At 37.7% G+C, this 25817-nt stretch overlaps 2 protein-coding genes across 19 annotated transcripts in view; one reads left to right on the top strand and one right to left on the bottom strand.

Moving 5' to 3' along the window:
* Positions 1-10151, top strand: part of HACD4 (3-hydroxyacyl-CoA dehydratase 4) — a 32519-nt gene extending 22368 nt beyond the window's left edge. For 4 of the 9 annotated variants that reach the window (XM_078370207.1, XM_035306642.3, XM_017973884.4 and 1 more), the window contains 2 exons: positions 4332-4457; positions 4639-4787. In XM_078370207.1, coding sequence (XP_078226333.1) covers positions 4332-4457; positions 4639-4733 — 221 coding nt within the window. In that variant the 3' untranslated portion in view covers positions 4734-4787. Of the gene's footprint in view, positions 1-4331; positions 4458-4536; positions 4788-5347 lie in introns of those variants that run through there. The other 5 variants (XM_078370212.1, XM_002742969.7, XM_008997644.5 and 2 more) reach the window with 3 other exon arrangements.
* A 2766-nt stretch (positions 10152-12917) lies between these two features.
* FOCAD (focadhesin) overlaps positions 12918-25817 on the bottom strand; it is a 302205-nt gene continuing 289305 nt past the window's right edge. For 8 of the 10 annotated variants that reach the window (XM_078370173.1, XM_078370197.1, XM_078370195.1 and 5 more), the window contains 5 exons: positions 25135-25312; positions 23186-23283; positions 21215-21466; positions 18641-18716; positions 12918-16492 (listed from right to left, as the gene is read on the bottom strand). In XM_078370173.1, the coding sequence (XP_078226299.1) occupies positions 16419-16492; positions 18641-18716; positions 21215-21466; positions 23186-23283; positions 25135-25312 (678 nt within the window). In that variant the 3' untranslated portion in view covers positions 12918-16418. The remainder of the gene's footprint in view (positions 16493-18640; positions 18717-21214; positions 21467-23185; positions 23284-25134; positions 25313-25817) is intronic. The other 2 variants (XR_013534562.1, XR_013534576.1) reach the window with 1 other exon arrangement.

Genomic DNA, 25817 nt, shown 5'->3' with positions numbered 1-25817 from the left:
ATAAAGCCGACTTGATCATCCTGGATAAGCTTTTTGATATGCTGTTGGATTTGTTTTGCCAGTATTTTATCGAAGATTTTTGCATCAATGTTCGTCATAGATATTGGCCTGTAGTTTTTTTAGTTGTGTCTTTGCCAGGTTTTGGTATCAGAATCATGTTGGTCTCATAGAAAGAGTTAGGGAGGATTCTCTCTTTTTGTATTGTTTGGAATAGTTTCAACAGGAATGGTACTAGCTCCTCTTTGTACATCTGGTAGAATTCAGCTGTGAACCCATCTGGACCTGGACTTTTCTTGGTTGGTAGGCTATTAATTGCTGCCTCAACTTCACCCCTTATTATTGGTCTATTCAGGAATTCAACTTCTTCCTAATTTAGTTTTGGGAGGGCACAAGTGTCCAGGAATATATCCATTTCTTCTAGATTTACTGGTTTAGAGGTATTTGTAGTAATCTCTGATGGTAGTTTGTATTTCTGTAGAATCAGTGGTGATAACCCCTTTATCATTTTTTATTGCAGCTGTTCGATTCTTCTGTTTTCATTTTTATTAGTAGGGCTAGTGGTCTATTTTGTTGATCTTTTCAAAAAACCAGCTCCCAAATTTATTGATTTTTTTTGAAGGGTTTTTTGTGTCTCTATCTCCTTCAGTTCTGCTCTGATCTTAGTTATTTCTTGTCTTCTGCTTGCTTTTGAGTTTTTTTGATCTTCCTCCTCTAGCTCTTTGAATTTGGACAATAGGGTGTCAATTTTAGATCTTTCCTCGTTTCTCATGTGGGCATTTATTGCTATAAATTTCTCTCTAGACACTGCTTTAAATGTGTCCCATACATTCTGGTACGTTGTGTCTTCATTCTCATTGGTTTTGAAGAACATTTTTATTTATGCCTTCATTTCATTGTTTATCCATTCAACATTCAGGAGCAAGTTGTTCAATTTCATGTGATTGTGTGGTTTTGAGTGCTTTTCTTAATCCTGAGTTCTAATTTGATTGCACTGTGGTCTGAGAGACTGTTATGATTTCCCTCTTTTGCATTTGCTGAGGAGTGATTTACTTCCAATTATGTGGTCAGTTTTAGAGTAAGTGCCATGTGGTGCTGAGAATAATGTGTATTCTGTGGATTTGGGGTGGAGTGTTCTGTAAATGTCTATTAGGTCTCCTGGGTGCAGATCTGCGTTCAAGTCCTGGATATCCTTGTTGCCTTTCTGTCTTGTTGATCTGTCCAATATTGACAGTGGAATGTTAAAGTCTCCCACTATTACTGTGTGGGAGTCTAAATCTCTTTGTAGGTCATTAAGAACTTGCTTTATGTATCTGGGTGCTCCTGCATTGGGTGCATATATATTTAGGACAGTTAGCTCTTCTTGTTGCATTGATTCTTTTACTATTATGTAATGCCCTTCTTTGTCTCTTTTGATCTTTGTTGATTTAAAGTCCATTTTATCAGAGACTAGGATTGCTACCCCTGATTTTTTTTGCTCTTCATTTGCTTGGTAAATCTTCTGCCATCCCTTTATTTTGAGTCCATGTGTGTCTTTGCACATGAGATGGGTTTCCTGGATACAGCACACTGATGGGTCTTGACTTTTTACCCAGTCTGTATCTTTTGATTGGGGCATTTAGGCCATTTACCTTCAACGTTAATATTGTTATGTTTGAATTTGATCCTGCCATTTTGTTACTGGTTGGTTGGTTTGCCCATTAGTTGATGTGGTTTCTTCATTGCTTTGTTTTTCTTTACCATTCGGTACATTTTTGCAGTGGCTGGTACTAGTTGTTCCTTTCCATGTTTAATACTTCCTTCAGGAGCTCTTGTAAGGCAGGTCTCATAGCAATGAAATCTCTGAGCAATTGCTTGTCCGTAAAGGATTTTATTTCTCCTTCACTTATGAAGCTTAGTTTGGCCGGATATGAAATTCTGGGTTTAAAGTTCTTTAAGGATGTTGAATATTGGCCCCTACTCCCTTCTAGCTTGTAGGGTTTCTGCTGAGAGATCTGCTCTGAGTCTGATGGTCTTTCCTTTGTGCGTGACTCGACCTTTAGCCAGAATCCTAATTCTGGCTGCCCTTTTTCCTTCATTTCAACCCTGGTGAATCTGACGATAATGTGCCTTGGGGTTGCTCTTCTTCAGGAATATCTTTGTGGTGGCCTCTGTATTTCTTGTATTTGAATGTTGGCCTGCCTTGTTAGGTTGGGGAAGTTCTCCTGGATAATACCCTGAAGAGTGTTTTCCAGCTTGGATTCATTCTCCCCATCACATTCAAGTACACCGATCAAGTGTAGATTAGGTCTTTTCACATAATCCCATAGTTTTTGGAGGCTTTGTTCGTTTCTTTTCACTCTTTTTTATCTAATCTTGCCTTCTCATTTTATTTCATTGATCTGATCTTCAATCTCTGATATCCTTTCTTCTGCTTGATCGATTTGGCTGTTGAAACTTGTGTATGCCTGGCAAAGTTCTGTGTTTTTCCACAGAACTTTGTGGAGCCTTCCCAATGGCTCTTTCCTTCTTGAACTCGATCTCTGGTTAGGGTCAAACTGGAGTATTCATTGCAAAGCTCTCTAGCACATGGGCTTCAGTTTGAGTTTTGTGGGGGTGGGGCCTGCCAGGCCTTATGGCCTGTTTCCCTGCTTTCAATTCTGCCTCTTTTGTGGGACAAGTAGCTCCATCCTGCTGATGTTAATCCAAACTTTTGCCCAGTCCGTGCCGACAACTGTGCCATTGCTCAGATTTGCATTGACAACCCACAGTGCCCCTCAGTCTGGCAGGGCTCATGTGGACCGTGGGTTACAGGAGGGATGAGGGAAGCACAGGATCCTAATTGGAGCATTGAGGGGGTGAAGTCCCCAACCCTCCAAGCTGGCTGCACATTCCAGGTGGGGACATACCTCACCCTGTCTCAGTTCACCCTCCCTGGCTGCTCTAACCCTGGGCTATTTTCAGAGTCCTATCAGTCCCACCAAAACAAACCTGGCACCTTGTTTGGAATTGTGAAGTCCTCTAGCCCTCTGTGTCTCATTTGCTGGGAGCTGCATTCTGGTGTTGCCTCTTCTTGGCCATCTTGGCACACCTCCTTATTCCATAATTCTAAGCCTTTTCCTTTCTAGGAAAGCCATGTTTTTATATGGTTGCCATGTAACCCTTATTCTTTTATTAGCTTCATTAACCTATTCTTGCAATTACAAAATAAGGTATGTGCAGAAAATAGTCTAGAGGTATATATGACAGAAATGTCAGTAATTAACTCTGGTGATGGAGTACAGATGATTGTAATTTTATCTTTATATGTTTCTGTATATGTTGGATGTCCCAAAGTAAAAAACTGTGCAGTTAAATAAACCTACTAAGACTTTTGATAAATAATTTTTAGTAAGTATAATTTCCCACCTGACAAATATAAGACAAAAAGTTTATGTAAATAACAAAATCAACTAACTGTACTGATCAAATGCTAGAGACACAGGGGCAGCCTGTGTTCATCTTAAACTGTATGGTTGGTGTCAGTTGCAGATCCTGCACGGATGCTACTGATACCTCTGCTCAGCTCTAATAGTTGTGAGCTCCTGCTTTTTCTTTGTTTTTCTCTTTTTAAAAATCTTTTCTTTAGGGATAATTTTGACTCGTAAGAAATTGCAAAAACAGTGCACCATTCCCATGTACCCTAACGATAATATCTGACAGAACATTAGCATATTACATTTCATTCCATGTAATGTTACCAAAAATATCTATACATGGGATACAATTTTACTGAAACTTCATCTTTTTTTACCTGACACCAGTACCCTCCTTCAAAATAATTTAGGTCAGTATTTCTCATAAAGTTATTCAAAATATTATTAAGTACTACTGATGGTTAAAGAGGAAGAAGCACATATTCTAAGGCCAGTTAGACTGAGGAAGTGTTGGGTGGCATCTTTTTTTTTTTTTATTGCAGAATGTCTCAATCTCTACTGTGTTAACATGTGTTTTGAAACTCTAAGAGGAAACTGTATGCACCATTTTCCAAGTTCATTTGTCTAGCACCCCCATTTGCGGCCAGGCAAACAAATGTATTTTGAGGTAACATTTTAAGAAACATTGTAAATTCTTCCTCTGTATGCATAATAAAGTATACCATGGATGAACATTCAACAAGTCGTGCCACTGTAAGCACCTTGCCAACTTAATCTTTTAGCAGATTTCTATATTAAACTAGGTTTAGCAAAAAGATTTAGCAACTATTACAAAACTATCATTAATAAATTCAAATGTCCTACAACTATGAAAACATACATATACATCCCTGTAACAACTTGAGGAAAACCTTCATGATGCCTTTTTGTTTTTAACAGCATTTGCCATCTATCAATCACTGCCTTATTTTGAATCATTTGGCACTTATTCCACCAAGCTGCCCTTTGACTTACCCATCTATTTCCCATATGTGCTGAAAATATATCTCATGATGCTCTTTATAGGTAAGTGGCCTTTTTGGTCTTGTTTTTGCATTTTTCCTGTGCTTTTTGGTTAGTGCTTGCCATCTACCTTAATATACAGGTTGATATACATGGGAGAGACCAAAGAGGAAGCCTGAGATGATGAACTAGATCTCGTTAGCAAAGCACCTGGAGGTTATAATGGTTATAATGCTTTTTGCAGGGCATCATGGGATCACTCATATGTTTCACTTTCACTGTAAAAACAGGAACAATTTTACCATCAGAAAATATAGCTGCACTGTGTATGAGATATAGAAGTTTTGACCATGTGCACAGGTATCTACAAATAAAGCCTAGATGTCAAACTAAGAAGAATTGGCTATTTCTGATTTTTCCATTTCGTTTCTTGTTTGTTTGGCTTTTCACACTGGCACTTCCTATCAGGCAAATGGGAGTCGATGTTAGAAACTCAAGACAAATGTATGAAGCAAAAACTTGCCCTTGAATAAATTTGAACATTAAAGTTAATGGTTTTCCAGGCAATTGGGGAAAAAAACTTTATTAAATTTTTGTTTTCCCAGCTCTAACCATCACAAATCTCCAAAATAATGATTATATCTAGAAGGTAACAGATATGAAACATAAAACAACACATAGAAAAGACAAAAATTTGAGTCTTTAGAGAGAGAGGGAAAGAGCTACCCCAAAGAAAGGGAGACAATTGCTTGCATTTAAAAAAGTAGGATAGAACAGTTCGATTTACCTCTTTCTGCATAAAATCTGGATACTTCTTTAAGCATTCCTTCTTCACATCTCCCTTGAGTGTCTTCTCCCTGGAATCTGGGCAGCACTCTGTATTTTAAAATCATTGTTCCTTCCAGAGAAATAGATAACCTTGCTTACTTTTGCAACTTCTTTCTCCACGTTAGGTATGTATTTTACTTATAGTCATCTATACTCAGAAAGAAGAGACCTCCTTGGAATCTTTCCCATTAAAAAGAAGAAAATGTGAAGTGCAGCATTCCAGTGTGACATAAGAAAAGACAGGCTGTGGATTCAGCTGCAGTAAATACAACGCAGGAAGTATTCCGGTGGAAAAATACCTTTTATTTGATAAAAATCCATTACATGAAACAATTGCACACACCCCCAAAACTCTAGACATAACAGACTGTTTTTCACACATTGTATTTTTAAGACATAGATATTTTCCATACCTTGCTTCACCAAAGTTCCTGTTTTATTTGGATTTTTTTATACAAGTTATACTTAAATTGTATGAAGTCTGATTATTTTCCTATAAGGTTAATGAGAAATAGAAGATTAACTGCAATAGATTTAATTAAATTAAGAAACCAAACTTGATAACCTAAATTACAGGTATACATATATATTTTTTTGACTTCCGACTCTCAAAATAGATCTATGGCGAGGGGCGGGGGGAAGTGATGGAAAATATATTCCACAGTCGACTAGAGTAACATATTTTATAGACAGATGTTTATCTTCAGAGCTCATAATTCAATACTCACCCTAAACATCAGATATGTTTAGAAAATTAAATATTTTTCCAAGCCCTATGTCTTAGCTCAGGTTGCTGTAACAAAACACCATTAACCGAATGACTTAAACAACAGCAACACTTCTCACAGTTCTGGAGGCTGGGAATTCCATTCAAGATCAAGGCACTAGCTAATGCACTTCCTGGTGAGGGCCCTCTTCCTGGTTTGCAGACAGATGCCTTGCTGTGTCCTCAAATGAGAGAGCGAGCTTCTCTCTTGTGTCTTTTACAGTGGCACTAATCCCATCCATGAGGACTCCACCCTCATGACCTAATTACCTCCCAATGGCCCCACCCCCAAATACCACCATATTGGAGGTTAGGGCTTACCACATGAATTTTGGGGGAACAAAAAGATTCAGTCCATAGCATTCTGCACCTGGCCTTACAAAATTAATGTCCTTCTCACATGCAAAATACATACATTCCATCTCAACAGCCTCAAAATTCTTAACTCATTCCTGCATCAACTCTAAAGTCCAAAGTCTCATCTAAATCAGATGTGGGTATGAGATTCAAGGTACAATTCATCCTGAGGCAAAATTCCTTTGTAGCTGTGAACCTGTGAAATGAAACAAGTTATGTGCTTCCAAAAATACAATGGTGGGCCACCAGAGGATGGACAGTCCCATTCCCAAAGCAAGAAACAGGAGAGAAGGAAGGTATAATGGGTCCCCAAGTCCAAAACCTAGCAAGGCAAACAGCATGAGATCTTCAGGCTTGGGAATAATCCTCTTTGGCTTGATGTTCTGGCTTCAGGACCCAATGAGGCAGAGGTATTGCCCCCAGGACAGTGTTGGAGGAGGACGACCCCTATATCACCAGGCAGAAGCTGTCAGGCCTGTTGAAAAACCACGACAATGACTGCCCCTTTTGAAACTGAGGAGGTACACCTGATGTTCTCTGATCACCTTTTAAGGTCGGTCTTTCCTTGTCTTGAAGCATAGTGTACATTCACAGCTGAATAGCTCTATGCTCCCAAATCCAACAGCCTTCCTTCATTTTGTCCCATCTCCATTCTTTTAATAAAACTGGCAGTGTACCTGCTGGGATGGCTGATTAGGTCTGTGGTTCACACCCACACAAGTGTAAGTGGATGATCTGTCCGCTACACCGTTAGTGTTGTCTTCCAAACAAGTTTTATCTTTTTGTAATGCAGACAGATGGATAATTTCCCCAACCTTTAAGTTCTGGTTCCGTTTTGGTTAACAGGTCTGTCATGTTTTAATTTTTACTTTAAGCAGTCCAAGGCACTCCTTCAACACTGGCTGGAGATCTCTTCAGTTCAATATCGAATTTCATGGCTCAAAATTGTAACTTCACACAACACTAGAACATGAACACAATCATCCAAGTTCTTTGGGACATTATAACAAAGATCATGTTTCTTTCAATTTCCCATAACAGGTTCCTCATTTTCATTCGAGACGTCATCAGCATGGCCTTTATTGTCCATGTCTACCAACATTCTATTTTGTGGTGATTTATATATTCTCTAAGAAGATGGAGGCTTTCTTTCCCACCCTATTTTCTTTGAGCCCTCACTAAAATCAACTCTGTCAATCCCTTCATGGCAATATTGGCTTTTTCTAGCATGTACCTCAAAACTCTTTCAGCTTCTATCTGTTACTTAACTTCAAAGCTGCTTCCACATCTTTGTGTATTGGTTATAGCAGCACCTTATTTCTTGGTACCAACTATCTTAGTCACCTTAGCTGTTACAACAAAATACCGTAAACTGGGTGCTTCAGACAAATACATTTTTCACAGTTCTGGAGGCAGGGAAGTCCAAGATAAAGGTGCTGGCTAGTTAATTAAGTTCCTGATGAGGTTCCAAGGTGCTAGCTGATTCTTCCTCATGGTTTGCAGATGGATGCCTTCTTGCTATATCCTCACATGGTGTAAAGATACACCGTCTCTCCCATGTTTCTTATTGTAAAGGTACTAATCCCATTTATGAAGGTTCCAGTTTGAAATGCAATCACACTGGAGATCTTCAACATATGAATTTAAGGGGGGGGACACCAGCATTCAGTCCCTAGTGCTCTGATAGAGTATTCATTAATATCATGTGTCATTAACATCTTGTAAGTTATTTGGGCTTTGATGCCTTGAAAGAAGACCCTGGCCAGGCATGGTGGCTTACACCTGTAATCCCAGCACTTTGAGAGGCTGAGATGGGCAGGTCACTTGAGGTCAGGAGTTCAAGACCAGCCTGGCCAACATGGCAAAAACACATCTATACTAAAAATACAAAAATTAGCTGGGTGTAGTGGTACATGCCTGTAACCCTAGAGGCTGAAGCATGAGAATCGCTTGAGCCTGAGAGGCAAGGGTTGCAGTGAGTGGAGATGGAGCCACTGCACTCCAGCCTGGGTGACGGAGTGAGACTGTCTCAACTACAACAACAACAACAAAAAAAGCCCTGAAGAAAATAGTCCAATCCTGTATTTATTTTTAATTTTAAAAATGACACACATATATTACAGGAAGATAAAAGGTATAAAAATATACTAAATATTTTTTAAAAAAGGAATTAGTGTTTTGGATTATCGCTGAATTATTGCTAATTAATGTAAGTCATATGTCCTCACAGTTTTGAAAAATGCTTTCTTTGAAGATCTAAAAAATGTGTGAATAACTGATAATCACTGCTATATCACTGATGGTCACTCAATTTTTGGTAAATAATTATAAAGACCTTATCTAGTAACTATATAAAAAGGTATTAAATATATTGTGGTGTAACAATGGGATAACAAAAATGTAATTTAAAAAATGGATAACTTATTTCCTCTAAAGAAAACATTTTAAAAGAAACAATTATTAGGCTACTTGAAATCTTTATAAAAACAATTGGATTTTAAAAAGTTATCCTTTTAAAAAGCTACATTTTATTTTGCTCTTATATTTATCTTCTAAATTTCAGAAAAATTACGAAAAGTTTTAATATGCAAGGATAACAAAAACTCTCCAAATTTTAGGTGAGTTAATCTTAATCACTCCCAATAAAGATGGCTACTTAACACTCCTTAAGTACATCCACAATCAGTCACTGAAACAAGGAGAAAGAGTTAGAGAAACTACACTTTACTGGGTCATTATAATAAATTAAAATTTCATTATTAAATAATGCTTTAATTTTTTAAGCCAGTTTACCTTAAAAACTTCTTAAAATTGGAAACCAAAAGAAACACAAGTGAATTTATACTTATTTTAATAAAAGAGAAATAAGGATTGACAGTAATTTGAGATCTGCAACAAATGTGACATAAAAAGATCTGCCATTTCCTTTGGTGACAGGCACAATTGTTAACATTACTGTGGCTGGTTGCTTATTTCATAGTCAAAAGGAATACTAAACTTCATTTTCAATTAGTGAGAATAAAAGAGTAATTTCCTTTTCCACTCAAGTACATGTTCCCCAGGTTAAGAAACCCAACATAGTAAAATCAATACAGTAAATATCTGGTTAATTAGATGTTACTGAGAATGCAAAGTTGATTTCTTTGCCTTTCTGTCTTAACTGTATGTTCACCAAATCCCTATTTCATTTTGTACAGTGTAGACAAAAGCTTAGTTTCTCAAATCTAAGTAATATAGATGAAATAGGAACCATGAGATATTTTGAAAACACATCTAAGACAACTTTTTTCTGTACTTTTTTATTGTGGTAAAATGTAAAATATACCATCTTAATCATTTTTAAGTGTGCAATTCAGTAGTAGTAATTTGTATTGTGCAACCATCACCACTATCCATCTCCAGATCTCTTTTGACCTTGCAAAACTTAAATCCTAGACTCTTTAAGCAATGGTTTCCTATTCTCCCATCTGCCCTGTCCCTGGCAACCACCAATCTACTTTTTGCCTCTATGGTTTTGATTGCCCTAAGTGTCTCATATAAATGTAATCATACAGTATCTGTCTTTTGTAATTGGCTTATTTCACTTAGCATAAGGTCCTCAAGCTTCCTCCCCATTGTATATGTTGGAATTTTTTCCTTTTTGAGGCTGACAGACAAGGGAGGGAATTACTTCTGTCATTTTGTTATTTGTTTTCTACATAGCTTAGTTTTTTGATCCTTCATTTCCTGCATTACTGTCATCTTTTGTGTGTAGTCTACTTTTTTAGAGTGAAACATTTAAATATATTTCTCAGTTCTTCTGTGTATATTCTGTAGCTGTTTTGTTTTTGGTTACCATGGGATGACATTTAATATCCTGAAGCTAATTTGGATTTATACCAGCTGAACTTCAAAAACATACAAAAATTCTGCTCATTACATCTCCATCAATCACTCCTTTAAGTTTCACAAAATTATAAACACTGTGTGCAAAATCAATTTTTAAAAATTCATTAGTCTCTATGTAGAAAACAAAAAGTGGAGTCACAAACCATTGTTACAAAAGTACTAGATTTTATAATTGCCCATGTATTTTTCTTTACTGAGATCTTTATTTCTTCATGTGGCTCTGAGTTGCTGTTAAGTGTCTTTCCATCAACCTGCAGGACTCCTATTAGCATTTCTGGCAGGGGCAGGTCTCAGCTTTTGTTTATCTGGGGATGTCTTAATTTTTCTCTCATGTTTGAAGAATGGTTTTGCCAAATACAGGAAATGTGGTTGATGTATTTTTTTCCTAATACTTTCAATATATGAGCTCACTGCCTTCTGGCTTCCCAAGTTTCTGATGAGAAATCTGTTGATAATCTTATTATCACTTATATGTGATAAATTGATTTTTTCATGCTACTTTCAAGATTCTCTTTTTGTCTTTGTCTTTTGACAGTTTGTGTGGATCTCTTTAAATTTACTGTACTTGGAATTTGTTGGTCATTATCTGGCTGTTCTTCAGATATTCTCTCTATCACTTACTTTCTTCTGTTACTTTCTTCTCTCTTTTCCTTCTGGGACCCTCACAATGTATAGTTTTGCTTGATGAATCCCACGGATCCTTATACCCTGTTCACTTTCTTCCAATTTTTTTCCTGTTCCTCAGACTCTAATAATTTCCATTGTCCTATTTTCATGTATACTGATTCTTCTGCTGCTCAACTCTGCCTTTGAAAACCTGTTGAGTTTTTCATTTCAGTTAACATACTTTCTAGCTCCTGAAACTTTTGGATCATCTTAGATTTTCTCTGTATTGATTTTGTTCATACATTGTTTTCTTGACTTTTTCCACATGCTATTGGGTTCTTTAAAAAACATCCTTAAGGCAGTTGTTGTAGAGTCTTTACTAGATTCACCATCAAGTTTTTTTCAGAGATACTGTTTGTTTTCATCTGAAAGGGACATACTTTCCTGTTTCTTAGTACTTTTTTTTTTTTTTTTTGCTGAAAACTGAACTTCAATCTAATAATATGGTAACTACATCTCACTAAGGTCCCTAAGTTAATGGTTTTCTTAAAACTATTCCTTACTTTGCCTGCCTTGAACAAGTTGACAAATATGAAATCTGAATTTCTTTCAAAAATACAAATAGAATCTTACAATTAATTTAAGTTTATATATAAGAAAACATTTTAATTAAGGTAAAAATATGCTAAAATTATCTTCCTTTACCCAGTATCTATCTTCCACTTATTTATTATTGCTTTGTAATAATTATCATGTTTCCCTTTTGTGCAGGTAATTCTAATATTCTTCTGGTCTGAGTCATATGCCCATGTTGATATGACACGTTTCTCCAGGGTAGTGTTCAGATTGTATGTTCAGGGAGCAATAGCCACAATTAACAAGGTCACCTGTTTAGAATGCAGATACCAGGGCTCCACTAAAGGTATGTTGAATCAGCAGCTCTGGGAATAAGCTCAGGATCTTACCTTTTGATAGGCTCCTCAAATGAGCCTCATGCACAGAAATGTTTGAGAACCACTGCTGTTGAGTCTAAATTATTTCAGCTTTGGACAGAAAACTGCTAATAAGAACTACTTACATAAAAGCCACCAATGTTTTCAGAACCGAGATTAATTTTTATGGCTTTAAAAATCCTTAAATAGTAGTTCTGAACATGTTTTTAACAGACCAAATAAGAATTGCTAACTAGTTTATTTTTGCTCAGGGTAGCTAGAGTTTTAAACCTAATCTAAAATAAGGTTAATTCCATATGGAAATCAATTAGTAAGAATAAGCCTTAATTCACATAAATGTCGGTGTCTATTGTGTACTTCATGGTATTCAGCTGAGTGATGGGATCTTGTGAAAGATAATGTGGTCTAGAGTTAAGAGCACTCGCTCTGATTGAGATCAAGCTGCAGTATTTACTAACTGAATGAGTCTTTGAGTTCCAGTTTCCTTAGGTGCTTAAAGTTATTGTAAAGAGCAAATGAAATACGGTAAATTAAACTTTTGCAAATTGTAAAGAGCTTTGCAGAGAAGTAGGACATTTATAACATTCAGTTCTTATTTCATGACAGTTTGGTGATTTAAATTCTCTGACCTTAAGTTCTATGAGAGCAGGGATGACACATTTTGTTCAGTTTGTACCCCCAGAAACTTGTATAGTGGCACATAATAGACACCCATAATTGTGTAACTCTACCTTTCAAGAATACCACCACTACATCTAAAAATGTATTTTAAAGAATTCTATCAGATTATTTAGGTAATGAATTTCAGTTGTATCTCACAGGTTACCTTATATTTAGAAGACACATAAATTTGTTTTTTTCTTTCAACTTATATAAGTATCTTAACATGCTACTTCTAGAATGTTTTAATTGTTAAGAACAATTTCTTAAACTTTATCTTCCCAAGTCCCCACATACATGTCAGGAAAGTGTTCAAGCATTACAGCTACTATTTGCAGTGAAACATGCAAAAGTGACATTTCAATAACATTTTATAACTTATAAACCATATTTTTGTATTCTTTCTTTTAACCTCATAGCTACATTTTGACGTAGATCATTTTATCCAAAAAATAAAACCAAACCTCAAGGAATCATCATTTTTATTCAGTTTCATATTTAATAATTTAGCTGGAAATTATCTCACAAGTTCCCTATGTTTGACAAGAATCAGATGCTTTCTAAGTTGTAGATTTAAAGATTTTTTTACTATTTATGAAGATTCACAGATTTAATGCAAAACCCACAACTTTATAAATACTATATATATCACATTTAAGATGAGATTTTAGTGTTTCCAGAATCACAGTAAAGTATGTCCCCCAGAAAATATAAAAGCATCTCACCTCAACCAGGACTACAGCAGTGATGACACATATATATAAACAAAGAGGATGCTGTTGGGTGTCTTTCCACAAGAGTGATGAAGAATGAATCCTTCCAGCCACACTCTGTCCCCTACTTCCATTTGAAGTGGTTCCTATGAATAGGTTGGTTGGCTCAGAAATACAAACTCACCAGAGACCTACCCTACAACTCGGGCTTAAATGAAGGCCCCATCTCTTTACCAAATGATCAGATTTATCTTCTAAAACAGCAATTTACTAAAGTGTTTGCTAAACCTCAAACTGCTGCTTTGCTTGCTTTTGAAGTCAGTAAGTTACTTCAAGATAGTAACTGAATCCCTAAATTTGACTCCTTATATAATTACAAAACCATTATCTTTGGTTAAAATCATTTTGGAGACATTAATGTCTCCCAATTAACTACAAAAAAGGGTTATTAACAGCCTTTTGGTTACCATGGAGCCATCACATTACAAATGAAACACAGAGGGGATTTTAGGCACTTGCATGGCTCCCAACATCTGTTCCAAATGTACACTTTTCAAATCAAGAGTCAGACTGTTTAGATAGTTCTGAGAGCCCTATCAGGGCCCAAGCCCCACACATTAATTTGTTAGTACATCTCAGCATGCTATTTGTCTTGGCCACTTAGAAGATGACTTGTAAGGAAACTTTTCATAAAGTTAGGAAGATCTGTCATAAAAATGCAGAGACTTCTCGTTTCTGGAGGACAAACTGAAAAATCCTAAGGGAATAATTTAATTCTCACCTGAGGTCATATAGATAAGAGAAAAGGTATTCTGGTGATCTATATCTTAGAATGTTTAGATATGAAAACCTTTGAAGTTTTGAATTTAGAATCTTTAGAGGTTCCCATGAATAAGAAAATCCTACAAATCTTTGATTTAAGCCTGCTCAGATAAAAAGTAGTAACGGCAGAAAAAAAGAAGAAACATATCTTATTTCCTTCCTTTTGTACTCTTCTGCTTCCCAATCAAGGGCAGGAGCAGGGACAAAGGTTTGGAGGAGAAGAAACTGGGCTGAATTGATATGGGCATCTGGGGCTAGAGGACCAGGCTGATTCCTCATCCCTTTACTTGGGCATTGACAATCTCTGACCGCTGACTAAAAAAAAACAAAAACAAACAAAACCATACAGAATAGTTCTTCAGTGCTCACTTCCTCTTCACTACTCGTTTGTCATTCATGTTGCAAGCCGGTCCAGGAATCTGAAGTCCTTCAACTCATGAAAACCTACTCATTTACACTACAGACCTAAACTTCTCAATTCCAGAGGCCTGCCTATATGAGGCAGAGTTTATCTGACTATAGCAATCTACATTAAGAACGAATGAGGTTTTATCCTCGGTGGGAGTTTTCATCTTAAAGTGGGAGCTGATGAGCCTGGTGCACAGAAAGAGCATTGGGTTCTGGAACCTTAGCTCTAGGTTGTGATATTGTGATATTGTTGCAAGAGTTAAATAATATAACTGAAAGCTCAGCTGTTTTCTCATTTTGCTATTTGTTTTGTATCTGCTTTATAGCTACTTCCTTACTTCCTGCATAATTGTCATCTTTTGTGCTTTTTTTGCAATGAAGCATTTAAATACCTTTGTCATTTCCTTTTGTGTATATTCTGTAGCTGTTTTCTTATACCTACTAGTAATGTCAGATGAATCTCAACCTTTCATCAGTAGGAAACGTGAGAAAGCGTATATGGATGGAGAGAGGAAAGCTGGTTTCTATTGTAAATTTTCTATCTTCTTTGCTTCCTTCAAAATCATTTTTCTTTAGCCTAACCTCTATGGAAGTAATATAGTTGGAAAACAAAACTAGTAAAGCTATTTTTAACGTAAGTGGCAGGGGAATGCTAAAAGCTCCATGGTGCTTGTGCAGCACCAGGCACTGTGCTATGACATGACAAATGCTATGACATGACAGGCACAAAGGTACATTATTTCAGTGGCACAGTTTTTCTTCCAGCGATCCCATATATGTATGCAGTATGCATCAGTATGTTTATATGATTGGCTAAACACAGAGCCCTGATACTGGCTGTGAGAAGAGTAATTAGACCAAAATTTAAATGCTGGCTGAGTCTCAAGCCATTGAGTAAAATGCAACCCTTGAAAATATCATCTCAAAACTTCCTTTACTTTAGTCCACTAGCCACCCTGATTAAGAAAGAGATTTATACTTACTTAAAAAACTGATCTTCAGGGGAGATACTGGTCATTTCGTTTTGCCAGCCAGCATCCCATCATCTTTCTTCTGGAGGAAACCCAGTTCAGGTGGTTTGGGTGGGGCTGCCTTGGCCTCTCTCTATCCAGAGACTTAGGAGTGGACATATGACTCAGGTCTGGACAACTAGAATTCCCCACCTCCCTGGGCCCAAATAGTTGCTCAGAGACTCACATATGACCCAATTCCCTGGGCCCAGAGATCCAATCTGAACCAGCATCCTCCTCCTGTTGCTTTTGCTGTGTCTGTGGGCAAAGACAGACATTTTTTCTTTCCATTTGAGGTCTCTGGCAGACATCTTGCCAGCTATGTGGACTGATCCTGGGAGGAACAAAGCCTGATGGCATCACTTGATTCACTGGATGCAGCAGTGTCAGATGAGATCTACTCTGAAATTTCTTAGTTTATGAACTCATCTTTGGCTGAAGCTATTTTGAATCGCAACTTTCACTTGCATTCAAGAGAGCAAAGCATAAGGAAATTATAGACACCATTAATGAATCTGATTTAGCTAATAATCAAGGTTATCCTTATTATTTAAATGTGTACAACAAGGAAACTTCTCTAACTCATTCAGTCAATGAATATCCTCATGGAGATTCATGGAAAATAGATCATAATGCCATTGTCACCAAGTGGTGCTGGCACCTTCCCCCATGCCTTAAAAGTCACATGCACAAAACTGACAAGATTATTTTACTAGAATTTAATGGAGAGGAGATAATACTCAAGTTTCACAAAGAAAATCTCCACATTGAACTCTAGCCAAATAAAGAAAACCAAAGTTCCCATTTCAGTCTCAACTGGCCGAGGGACTGAAGCAATGCACTCCTCTCTTGGCAGGCATGTGTCAAGCTGTCAGTGATGGGGCCACCTTTTCATAACCCTTAACTTTCTACATCATGTATCAGTAATCCCAGGCCCGAATTCTGAAAAACTTCTTCCTCTTATATGGTTTTCCTCATCCAGCTGAGAATGCTGCTGGTTACTGCAAAACTGTTCACCAACCATATGCTCTGGTCCATACAGCTTTCTTCTTAAACTCTGGTAGAACTCTCAAGGACAACAGGGTGGCTAAGGGGACAAAAAATAGGTGTCGCTGCATTTGAAAACGTCATTTTGACCAAAAACGTGTCAGAACAGAATTGGGCTTTTCCTCACTTGGCTAATGTTCACGACTAAGGAGTCGCAACAAGCTTTTGGCAGAATTTTAATGGCAGAAAACCATTTATAAATGTTGGGGGTAAAGTTTTTCTTTAAGTTCCCCTGCTAGAATTTAATGGGAAATTTTGCAGAATTAAAATAAAAGCTGACTTCTGGGATGCTGGTGATGGATTTTTTTTTTTTTCCTTACTGAGGGTGCTGATTACATGGCTGTGTTCCCTTTGTAAAAATCTACTTACAACCTGTGTTCTTTTCTACATAAATATGATACTTCCATTAAATGTGCACTTAAAGCTAAAAAACAATAACATGACTCTATAGTAAAGTTCAGTTCATGTACTCAATGGAGCAGGTATGACTGTACTAAACTATATCTGAACATGTATTCACAAGTCCCTCAGGGATCAATTTAAAATAGGAAGTTCTGTGTACTTCTTTTAAATAACTTTATGTATCTTATTTTAGAATATTAATACAAATGTAATGAGATTATATTTGAAATATTATAATGTGAAGGAATTAACTGTAACTCTTGTAAGCCAGAGTTACAAGATTATTGTATGTGAATCTAACAAGCCTATATAACCAAGGGAATATGAGCTTCCTTGACCCGAACGACTGCTTTCCTCATCCATGTGAATTGTTATCTTTGTGACCTAAGAGAGTATATGTTTGGAGCAACCAACGTTATTATGGCCATTAAAAATAAGTACAAACAAACAGAGTAAGTCCTAGCAGCAAGTCTCGAGGGATGGATAAAGTAAAAACATGTTGAACAATAGCCCCGATTTTTAATGAGGTTCTGTGGTTTATCAGAATCATGTGGAAGCACTGTTCCATCACACACATGCCCCCCACCACTTTGAGGAGACAGATTAGAACCAATGAATTCTTACTTGTTGGGCAACCAACAAACTATACCATAGTAGTAGGTAAAACATGGATCATACTCTTGACTCCAGGCTGACCAGATAAATTATCACAGAATAGGCTAACAAGCACCTTTCTGAAGGTGAAAGTTTCAGTGTAGTATCTCACAGCATGTCAGAGACATCAGATGAGTGGCAGCCACTGGCAGGCTCCAGACCCCCCAGGTCACCCAACATGGAGGACAAGAACAAGCTGTTGTAGGCCATAGGGCCAATGTCCCAATGACTTCTCAGATCTCTGTAAAATTATATAAGTTTTACAGAAAGATCTGCCAAGTTTGTGGATCATATAATAATAGTTAACAAAGTCAGAGAAGTATAAAACACACAGAAGTCATCTCAATGCCTGAAAGTATGGGAAGTGTCTAGTTTCCCTGGCAAAATACTACACAGCTCATGAAAAGCACTAATTATAAAGCCAGTGTAAGAACAGATTTAAATGTTTGAAAAACAATGTTAAAAAAGGCAGTATTTGTGTATTTTCAATTTTATAGGATTATGAATATGTAACATAACACACAAAGGGGCAAAAACTTCTTAGGGAAATTCAAAAATTGTCATTGGGCAATGGGACTCTGCATTTCTCCTTGCTGCTTTTTAGTTTTCTGAATTTTCATTAAAAAAAATTTACTATTACAATAAGACATTTTAAAACCATTCAAATAAATGACAAATTTAAAGGGACTGTCATGCTTTTTAAGTCTACTTTCTGATTCAAAATGCAACATTGATAACAGTTCCAGATTAGCCCTTTCAGAAACCAATTTAGATTGAGCATCCCTAATCTAAAAATCCAAAATCTGAAACTTTTTGACACCCAATATGACACCACAAGTAGAAAATCGCACACACAAATACTTCATAAGTACTTGATTCATGTACACAATTACTAAAAATATTACACAAAATTACCTTCTGGCTATGTAAGTAAGGTATGTATGAAACAGACATCTCCTTATGTATATTCAAATATACACAAATCCAAAAACATCCAAAATCCAAAACATCTCTGGTCCCAAGCATTTCAGGTAAGAGATACTCAACCTGCCTCCCCTACATTGCCATTCTGCTCCACAGAAAACAATAATAGTTTTTCCCCTATGTTGAGCATAAAACATGGAAGTAATACCTTTCAAAAGATCCCTGGACTTTGCTGAGAGGGCTTCTTCAGGGCTTTCCATGATGCTGAATATCCAGTCAATAAACTAGGGTAAAAATGAACAGCATCAATGAAGAGAATCCTACCATCAACAAGAGAACAGTTACGCGCACAAGCGCACACACACACAGGGTGATACTCCTGTCTCAGCCTCCAGAGTAGCTGGGATTACAGTTCTTAGACAATACCTTCCCCAGCTGGAGAAGATGAGACAGGGAGCAAGCATAAGATATGGTAAAGTTGGACACAGCTCCTATTTAAATGACCTGGCAAAGTCAAACCTACTTCCCCATTGAATACCCTGAGAGCTGAAACAGGTTTTAAGAGGGAGGCAGACATAGGCCCAGAGGGCCTCCTGTGTGCCAGGAACATCATCTCTCATCACTCCAAGGGAGCCAGAGAGATTAAAACCCTTGCTCAAGTCCACTTTCAATGTATAGCCAAGATGTGAACCCAAGTACCCCTGGCTTCAGAGCCCTATGCTCTTTCTTTGCAACATGCTGCCTCCCACCTGGTCCTGTGTGCAGCTTGGTCTAGGTTCCTAGGCTGGGCAGTAAATAGAGAACATGCCAGATATAGAACCCTGTTTCTGAAATGAAATACGTTGTGCCCACATGGGTATGAAACAAAGTTGAAATGCAAGAGAAAAGGCATAAAATAACTGACTAGGTAGAGCCAAGCATGTTAACCATGACTAAATCCTGTAAATGAGGTAGGAACTTACAGTATTTATGAGTCTGCCTGATCTCTCATGATGCAGTCACAATTGTTTTTGAATTAGATACAGGGTAATTTCATCAATGACTGAATGCTGCCAATCGTGGTTCATTAAAAGACATACACTGATGACAGGTAATAGGCATTTCAGCTTCACATACAGAAGCTAGGTTGAAGAAAGAGTAAAACAGGAAGAAAAAGAAAATACTCCTAATTTCCTGCTTTAATCAAAAGTTTTTTGTTGATTTTTTCTGTTTTGTGCTATAATATCTTACTGGTAAATAAACAAATCAAGCAATACAAATATATTAATCAATGCAAGAGGTCTACAGCATCATCCAAAGGGAACATGATATCCCAGTTCAGAAATAATGTGAGAGAAGACCACAATTTTTTTTTTTTTAAGACAGAGTCTTACTCTGTGACCTAGGCTGGACTGCAGTGGTGCAGTCTCGGCTCGCTGCAACCTCCACCTCCCGGGTTCAAGCAATTCTCCTGCCTCAGCCTCCAGAGTAGCTGGGATTACACGCGCATGCCACCACATCCATCTAATTTTCGTATTTTTATTAGAGATGGGTTTTCACCATGTTGGCAGACTGGTCTGGAACTCCTGACCTCAGGCGATCTGCCTCGGCCTCCCAAAGTGCTGGTATTCTAGGCATGAGCCACTGCGCCTGGCCCAAATTTGATTTTAAATGGCACATAAAGCACAAAATGTGGGGCAGCAATACTAATACTCATCAGATTTAAGAAAAATAAAAGGCATTTTAGTTGAGACACTTGGTGGAGTGTGCATAGCTAAACTGTGGGTCTATAGTTTAGAAATGTTTTTAAAGATGAACAGATTTCAAGAATAAGGAACAAATAGTTTTAAGCTTTTAACTTCATAAAAATCCAGTTTTGCTTAAATGAGATTCAAAAAAGAATCTTCCAACCAACTATATTAAGGACAGGTCAGAACCATGTAATGAGAAGTACAGTATTTTCACAAGCTTTGCAGAACAGCTAGTACCGCTGGGCAACCTCAGTATTAAAAACCAAAAAACGTTTTCTTCTGGGTCATATGCTTTAACAATTCAAAGTAACACATGTTAACTTACACAGCCCCCAACATGATGCAATGCCATCTTCCCCTTCACCCAAATCCTTCTCCTGCCCCACTCCCACTCCAAAAGAGGAACTAGACTGAACAGCAAACTAAACAATTTGGGATTTCCTGAGATCAAGGGTGATATTATTAGACCTTTACAAACCTCCATTTGGCATCTAGCATAGGCTGGATGCCTGGAGCATATCTGTGCAATGGAATAAACTATGGGGAACCTTAATGATGCTACAAGAAGACCAATGCTCCCGACCCACATTTCCTGGCAGAAAACTTCCAGACCTACCCAGACATTGTTGATCAACTCCCTCCCTGGCTCATCACCACTGCATCTTACTTATCACACCCTTTTCAGCCCTGAATTTGCCTTCCTGTCTGTCCTGACCTTGAGATTCTGAGCTCTGAAACATACTCATCCTGTCCTCCCCAGGATCAAGAAAGCATATGCCTTCAATGAATGAATGAAAGTATGGGCTTTTCCCTCCACCCCATCCCCAACTGTCATCAAGTTGCTGCCTTGTTGTTGTTTTTAATTAGTAGTTGCCCTGAGCCTGGGCTAGCCTCAATCTCTGAGATTCTGCATCTGGCTGAGATTTGGGGCTGAATAGGAAAGTCTGTGGTGTGATTCAACATGCACTTCACTCCCACATCCATACTACAGTAGAAACTGCTGAAGAGACAATGGTTGCCTGCCCTACTAAGCAGGTGGCTGCCAGCCTCACCTTCTGGGTCTGTTCCTTCCATGGCTCTTTCTGCAGCATCAGAGGCATGCTACTGGGAAGGAGAGTGAGAACCTCCTGCAGAGTGACCCTGTGCATTGGACTCCTGCCAAGGAAGCTTGGTGCTGGCCCAGCCAGCCCATTCTCCTGATGCCATGGCAACCAACTGGCACTGAGACCGAGGAGGAGAGGGGCAGCGTGGTCAGCCCAGGCAACCACTGCGGTTGCAAATATCAGCAACAAGAAGTCCAAAGCCTACGATGAAAATAGAAATGACGTTAGGTCATATGTTTCAACAGGTCAAAGTAACACATGTTCACATACACAGTCCCCATCGTAAGGCAATGATTTCTTCCCCTTCACCCAACCCATCCCTCCTGCCCTACCCCCATCCAGAAGAGGAACTGTACAGTAAACTCTTGTTTCCATGCTTAATGAAAAAACAATTTTGGGCATTAGAAGATTTTTGAGGTCCCTTTATATGAAGACAGAAGGCTCAACAGTTTCATTATTATTGTCTAACATTTCAGAAGAAACATAGTTTATTCAGTTCCTAATCATATCAAGATCTAAACATTCCTGTTTTGATGTTCTCAGAGAGCTTACAAAATGAAGAAATATTCATGGTTATGTGGACAAAACTAATTTTTAAAAATATGTATAGTCTGATTCCATTTTTGAGCATGTCTTTCTTCATTTTTTAAAAAAGTGTTTTAAGACATGGGTTCTCACTATGTTGCCCAGAGTGGTCTTGAACTCTTGAGCACAAGAAATCCTCCTGCTTCAGCCTCCCAAGCAGCTGGGACTATAGACATGAGCCATTGTGCCCAGCTTTTTCAGGCATTTAAAAAACCTGTCCAGGATCTATCCATTTAGATTTCAGATTAATCTAGACAATTATAGAAATGGTGATAACAGGAACCACCTCTGAGTAGTTGGATTACTATGATTTAACATACACTTCTTTTTGCTTATCTGTTTTTCTCAGTGTTTTAAGATTTTTACAAGAAAACAAGTTAATAAAAACTTAGGAAATCAGAAGAAAGAGGACAGATCATGCAAATTCAAAAAAACTTAAAAAGGTACTTCCTAAACTCTTAAAATTTCTAAACTCACAAATTAAAATTTCAAAATGACATACAACTCTTCAGAAAAACTGGCAGAATATCAAAAAACATCCCAGGTTATGCAAAAAAACTGGGCAGAATATCAAAAAACATCCCAGGTTATGCAAATTTGATTCACATAGTAAACAGGATACTCATGAAGCATGCTACAGACAAAAATTCTACTATTACAAAATGCACAGCTGCCAGCTAAGTCAACACAATGAAGGAAAGCACAAAAGAGCTGTCTTCATTTTATTTATTTGTCTTTTATTTTTAAACTCACCCAAACCTAATACTAGTGGTTCTTACTTTTTTTGAGTCATAGGTAATTTTGCAGGTGTGATAAAACTCCCCTTCAATATATATACACATGCACATAAGTATCGGCACACATATGGATTATTTGCATACACTTCAGAAACCTCTTCAAATCAGGAATTTTTAGCCATATGCTGGGCCGGTGTGGAGGCCAGAGCCTTATATTCCCATATCCTTTATGGGATTAGTCCCAGCTACATAGGAGCTTGGGTTCCCTCTCTCCCAAGTGTCCTTTGTGTTCTGCCTGTCAAGAAACATATTTTGTTGAAAATATTTCTCCAAGGGCAGCGTTGGGTGTCTCCAAGAGCTTGGTAAGATTCCCCATTTTTTTTGTGGCATTAGAGAATCATTAAGTGTGTCAAAATGAAAGAGGAAAAGGCAAGCTGCAAGCAGCAACATGTTCCTCTTTTGGGAGCGTATATATTAGGTTGGTGCAAAAGTAATTCCAGTTTTTTGCTGTAATGGCAAAAACCGCAATTACTTTTGCACCAACCTAATATAAGTTTTATATTTTAAGGAAGCTATAAACTACTTCTCTAGATTGTACCTCGTCAAGAGCCATATTCTGAACGGATGTTGACTGGTAAGCAACGTTTCTAATATAACCCATCAGTTCCAAGAGCCACTCCATTCTCTTCAAAACGCCTGAAATGAAAAGGGTATTTTCTTATTAGACCATGGTTTTCTTTGAAATGTAAAACAGATCAGTAACAACTATCATAACTGAAGCAGAACACCTGATGAGGATTCCATTAACCAGTTTCATGTTCCCTTGCAATACCCAAGACTTGTGACTGCCTGAGAGAGTTCTTTGACAATATTCATCAGATAACAATATTTTGGTCTTTAATTTTCAAAAGCCAATTTATTCTTTAAATCTCCCTGACCACTAGTGATAAAATGCATTTGTTGGAGTTTCCCTCTCAACGTCAAACATGCCAGGAGGAATCTGGCATGCCAACTAACGAGTCATGCTGAATTGCTGACAGTCGTTTTTATAGTTCTCCTTTGCTTACGTGTTCCCAATTTATGCCAAATCACAGAGGAAACCTAATCCAAAGACACATAAAATAAAAACAGCCACACTTCCATTATCAAAAACACTGATTTTTTTCCCTTTTAATTTTTTTAAAAAGAGGATTCCTAGCAAAGTAAAGACTACTTAAGATGAGTTTCAAAATTTAGGAAGACAAAAATGGGAACTACATTTGAGGGCTGGATGGTTCTGGTTAGAACCAAAGCCACCACCAAACTTATTTCAGTTTATTGGATGTAACTTCATGCTTCATTTGAAACCCTACTAGATTTCTTCCTGATAAATACATTTTTGGTTTAGAGTAAAAAATCCAGTTTCTCATCACAGGTTCATTTTTCAGTGGGCAGGCACTAATGCAGATAATAACTATTTCAAACTGCCACAGAGGACTATGAATTAAAATTTCTTTTTCTTTTTTTCTTGAGATGGAGTCTTGTTATGTTGCCCAGGCTGGAGTGCAGTGGCGGGATCTTGGCTCACTGCAACCTCTGCCTCCAGGGTTAAAGCAATTCTCCTGCCTCAGCCTCCCAGTAACTGGGCTGCACAGACGCCACCACACCTGGCTAATTTTTGTGGTTTTAGTAGAGACAGGGTTTTACCATGTCGGTCAGGTTGGTCTTGAACTCCTGACCTCAGGTGATCCGCCTGCCTTGGCCTCCCAAAATGCTGGTATTACAGGCGATACAGTCTTGCACAGTATTACAACCATGTTTGTCAGTTTTCTCTCAAAATCATAACAATACAAGAGATGGATGGGGAAAACCAGGCACATAAACTAAGCAGTTTGCCTAGAGTCACACAAGCTTCCCAGCTACATCTACCCTTCATGAGCCTGGTGCCATTCAGAACTTGAATGTAGCCTCCAAAAATTGTAAGCAACAAACAATGAACTGGGTAGAGCAATGTGGGAGCTGTCTTAGTCAGTAACTGTTAAAGTATAACATCTAAAATGGTCTAAAAATTGTATCATGTGATTCATTAGCAGAGCTTCAAGCTTGAGAATGTAGGTAGGCTGGCAGGATTTGCTTATTCTCACTCCAGAAAAGGTCTTCTGTAAAATAACTAGTTAATTTTTTTGTTTGTTTCTGTTTTCTCTTGTTTGTTAAGTGACTACCCAAGCGCCATTTTCATGAAATCATCAGGCAGAATCAATTGATACCTTGTGTGTTTGGAAAACTGAAGTTAGGCAGAAGCAGCTAACCTGTTTGTATGTTTGAGGGTCTACAGAGCCAAATACAATACAAAAACCATCAAAAGAATCTATCCTCATTTCCAAAAAGTGGATTTTGTGAGCTGTAACTGCTCATTTCCATCCAAGTTACTCCTCATTTGGCATCAGAAGGCCTAACCTGTGTCAACCAGCACTAAACTAATTTTTAAGTTGTGAACACAAATACTACTTAAAAGCAACAGCAGGCAGATCTATTCCTGTTTCTGATGTTCGCCCAGGGTGTCCTCACCCGTGTTGGCCTGGCTCACAATCCGTGCCTGGTATAAGCTCTGCAGAATCATCCAGGCCAGCAGCTCTTTCTCATGGTGCTGCACAGCAACACTCAGCATATCAGTCAGGTTCATCAAGGGGAATCGTCCTTGAGAGACTAAGTACAGTTTGACAAAGGCAGCCTTTTCTATGTTGCTCTGCAAAGAAAAAAAAATGTTTAGTTAACTGAAGTAGCTACAGCATTTCAGGGCAAAGGCAAAACAGAAATGGTGAGTTGGATGTTACTATTCTGTTCATTTCCCGAAGCACATGACCCATCTGCCTGTGTGCTAAATTAACACAAACATACAAAAGAGGGTTGTAATGCCAATCCTGCTCCTTCATTAAAACCATAAATCTGTAAAAATATAGTACTTACTATGTGCCAGGCATCACTCCAAGCACTTAACGTGTTAATTCAGTGGTTTTCAAAGTATGGTACACAGAATTTCTGTGGAACCCCAAAGTGCATAAGAGGTTCTGTGAGGTCAAAACTATTTTTATGTTAGCACCAAAGTGTACTAGTATTCATTATATATTGTACTGACATTTGTATTTTTTTAAAAGCCAATTTCACTTAAAATATCCTTGTTTAAGATAAAAATTACTAGTTCCATTAAAATTGGTCCTTGAGTAAATATTTTTAAAAATATTCTGTGGGAC

The sequence above is a fragment of the Callithrix jacchus genome, chromosome 1 (assembly GCF_049354715.1).
Source record: "Callithrix jacchus isolate 240 chromosome 1, calJac240_pri, whole genome shotgun sequence".
Lineage (NCBI taxonomy): Eukaryota > Metazoa > Chordata > Mammalia > Primates > Cebidae > Callithrix > Callithrix jacchus.
This window is presented reverse-complemented; position numbering and strand designations above follow the sequence as displayed.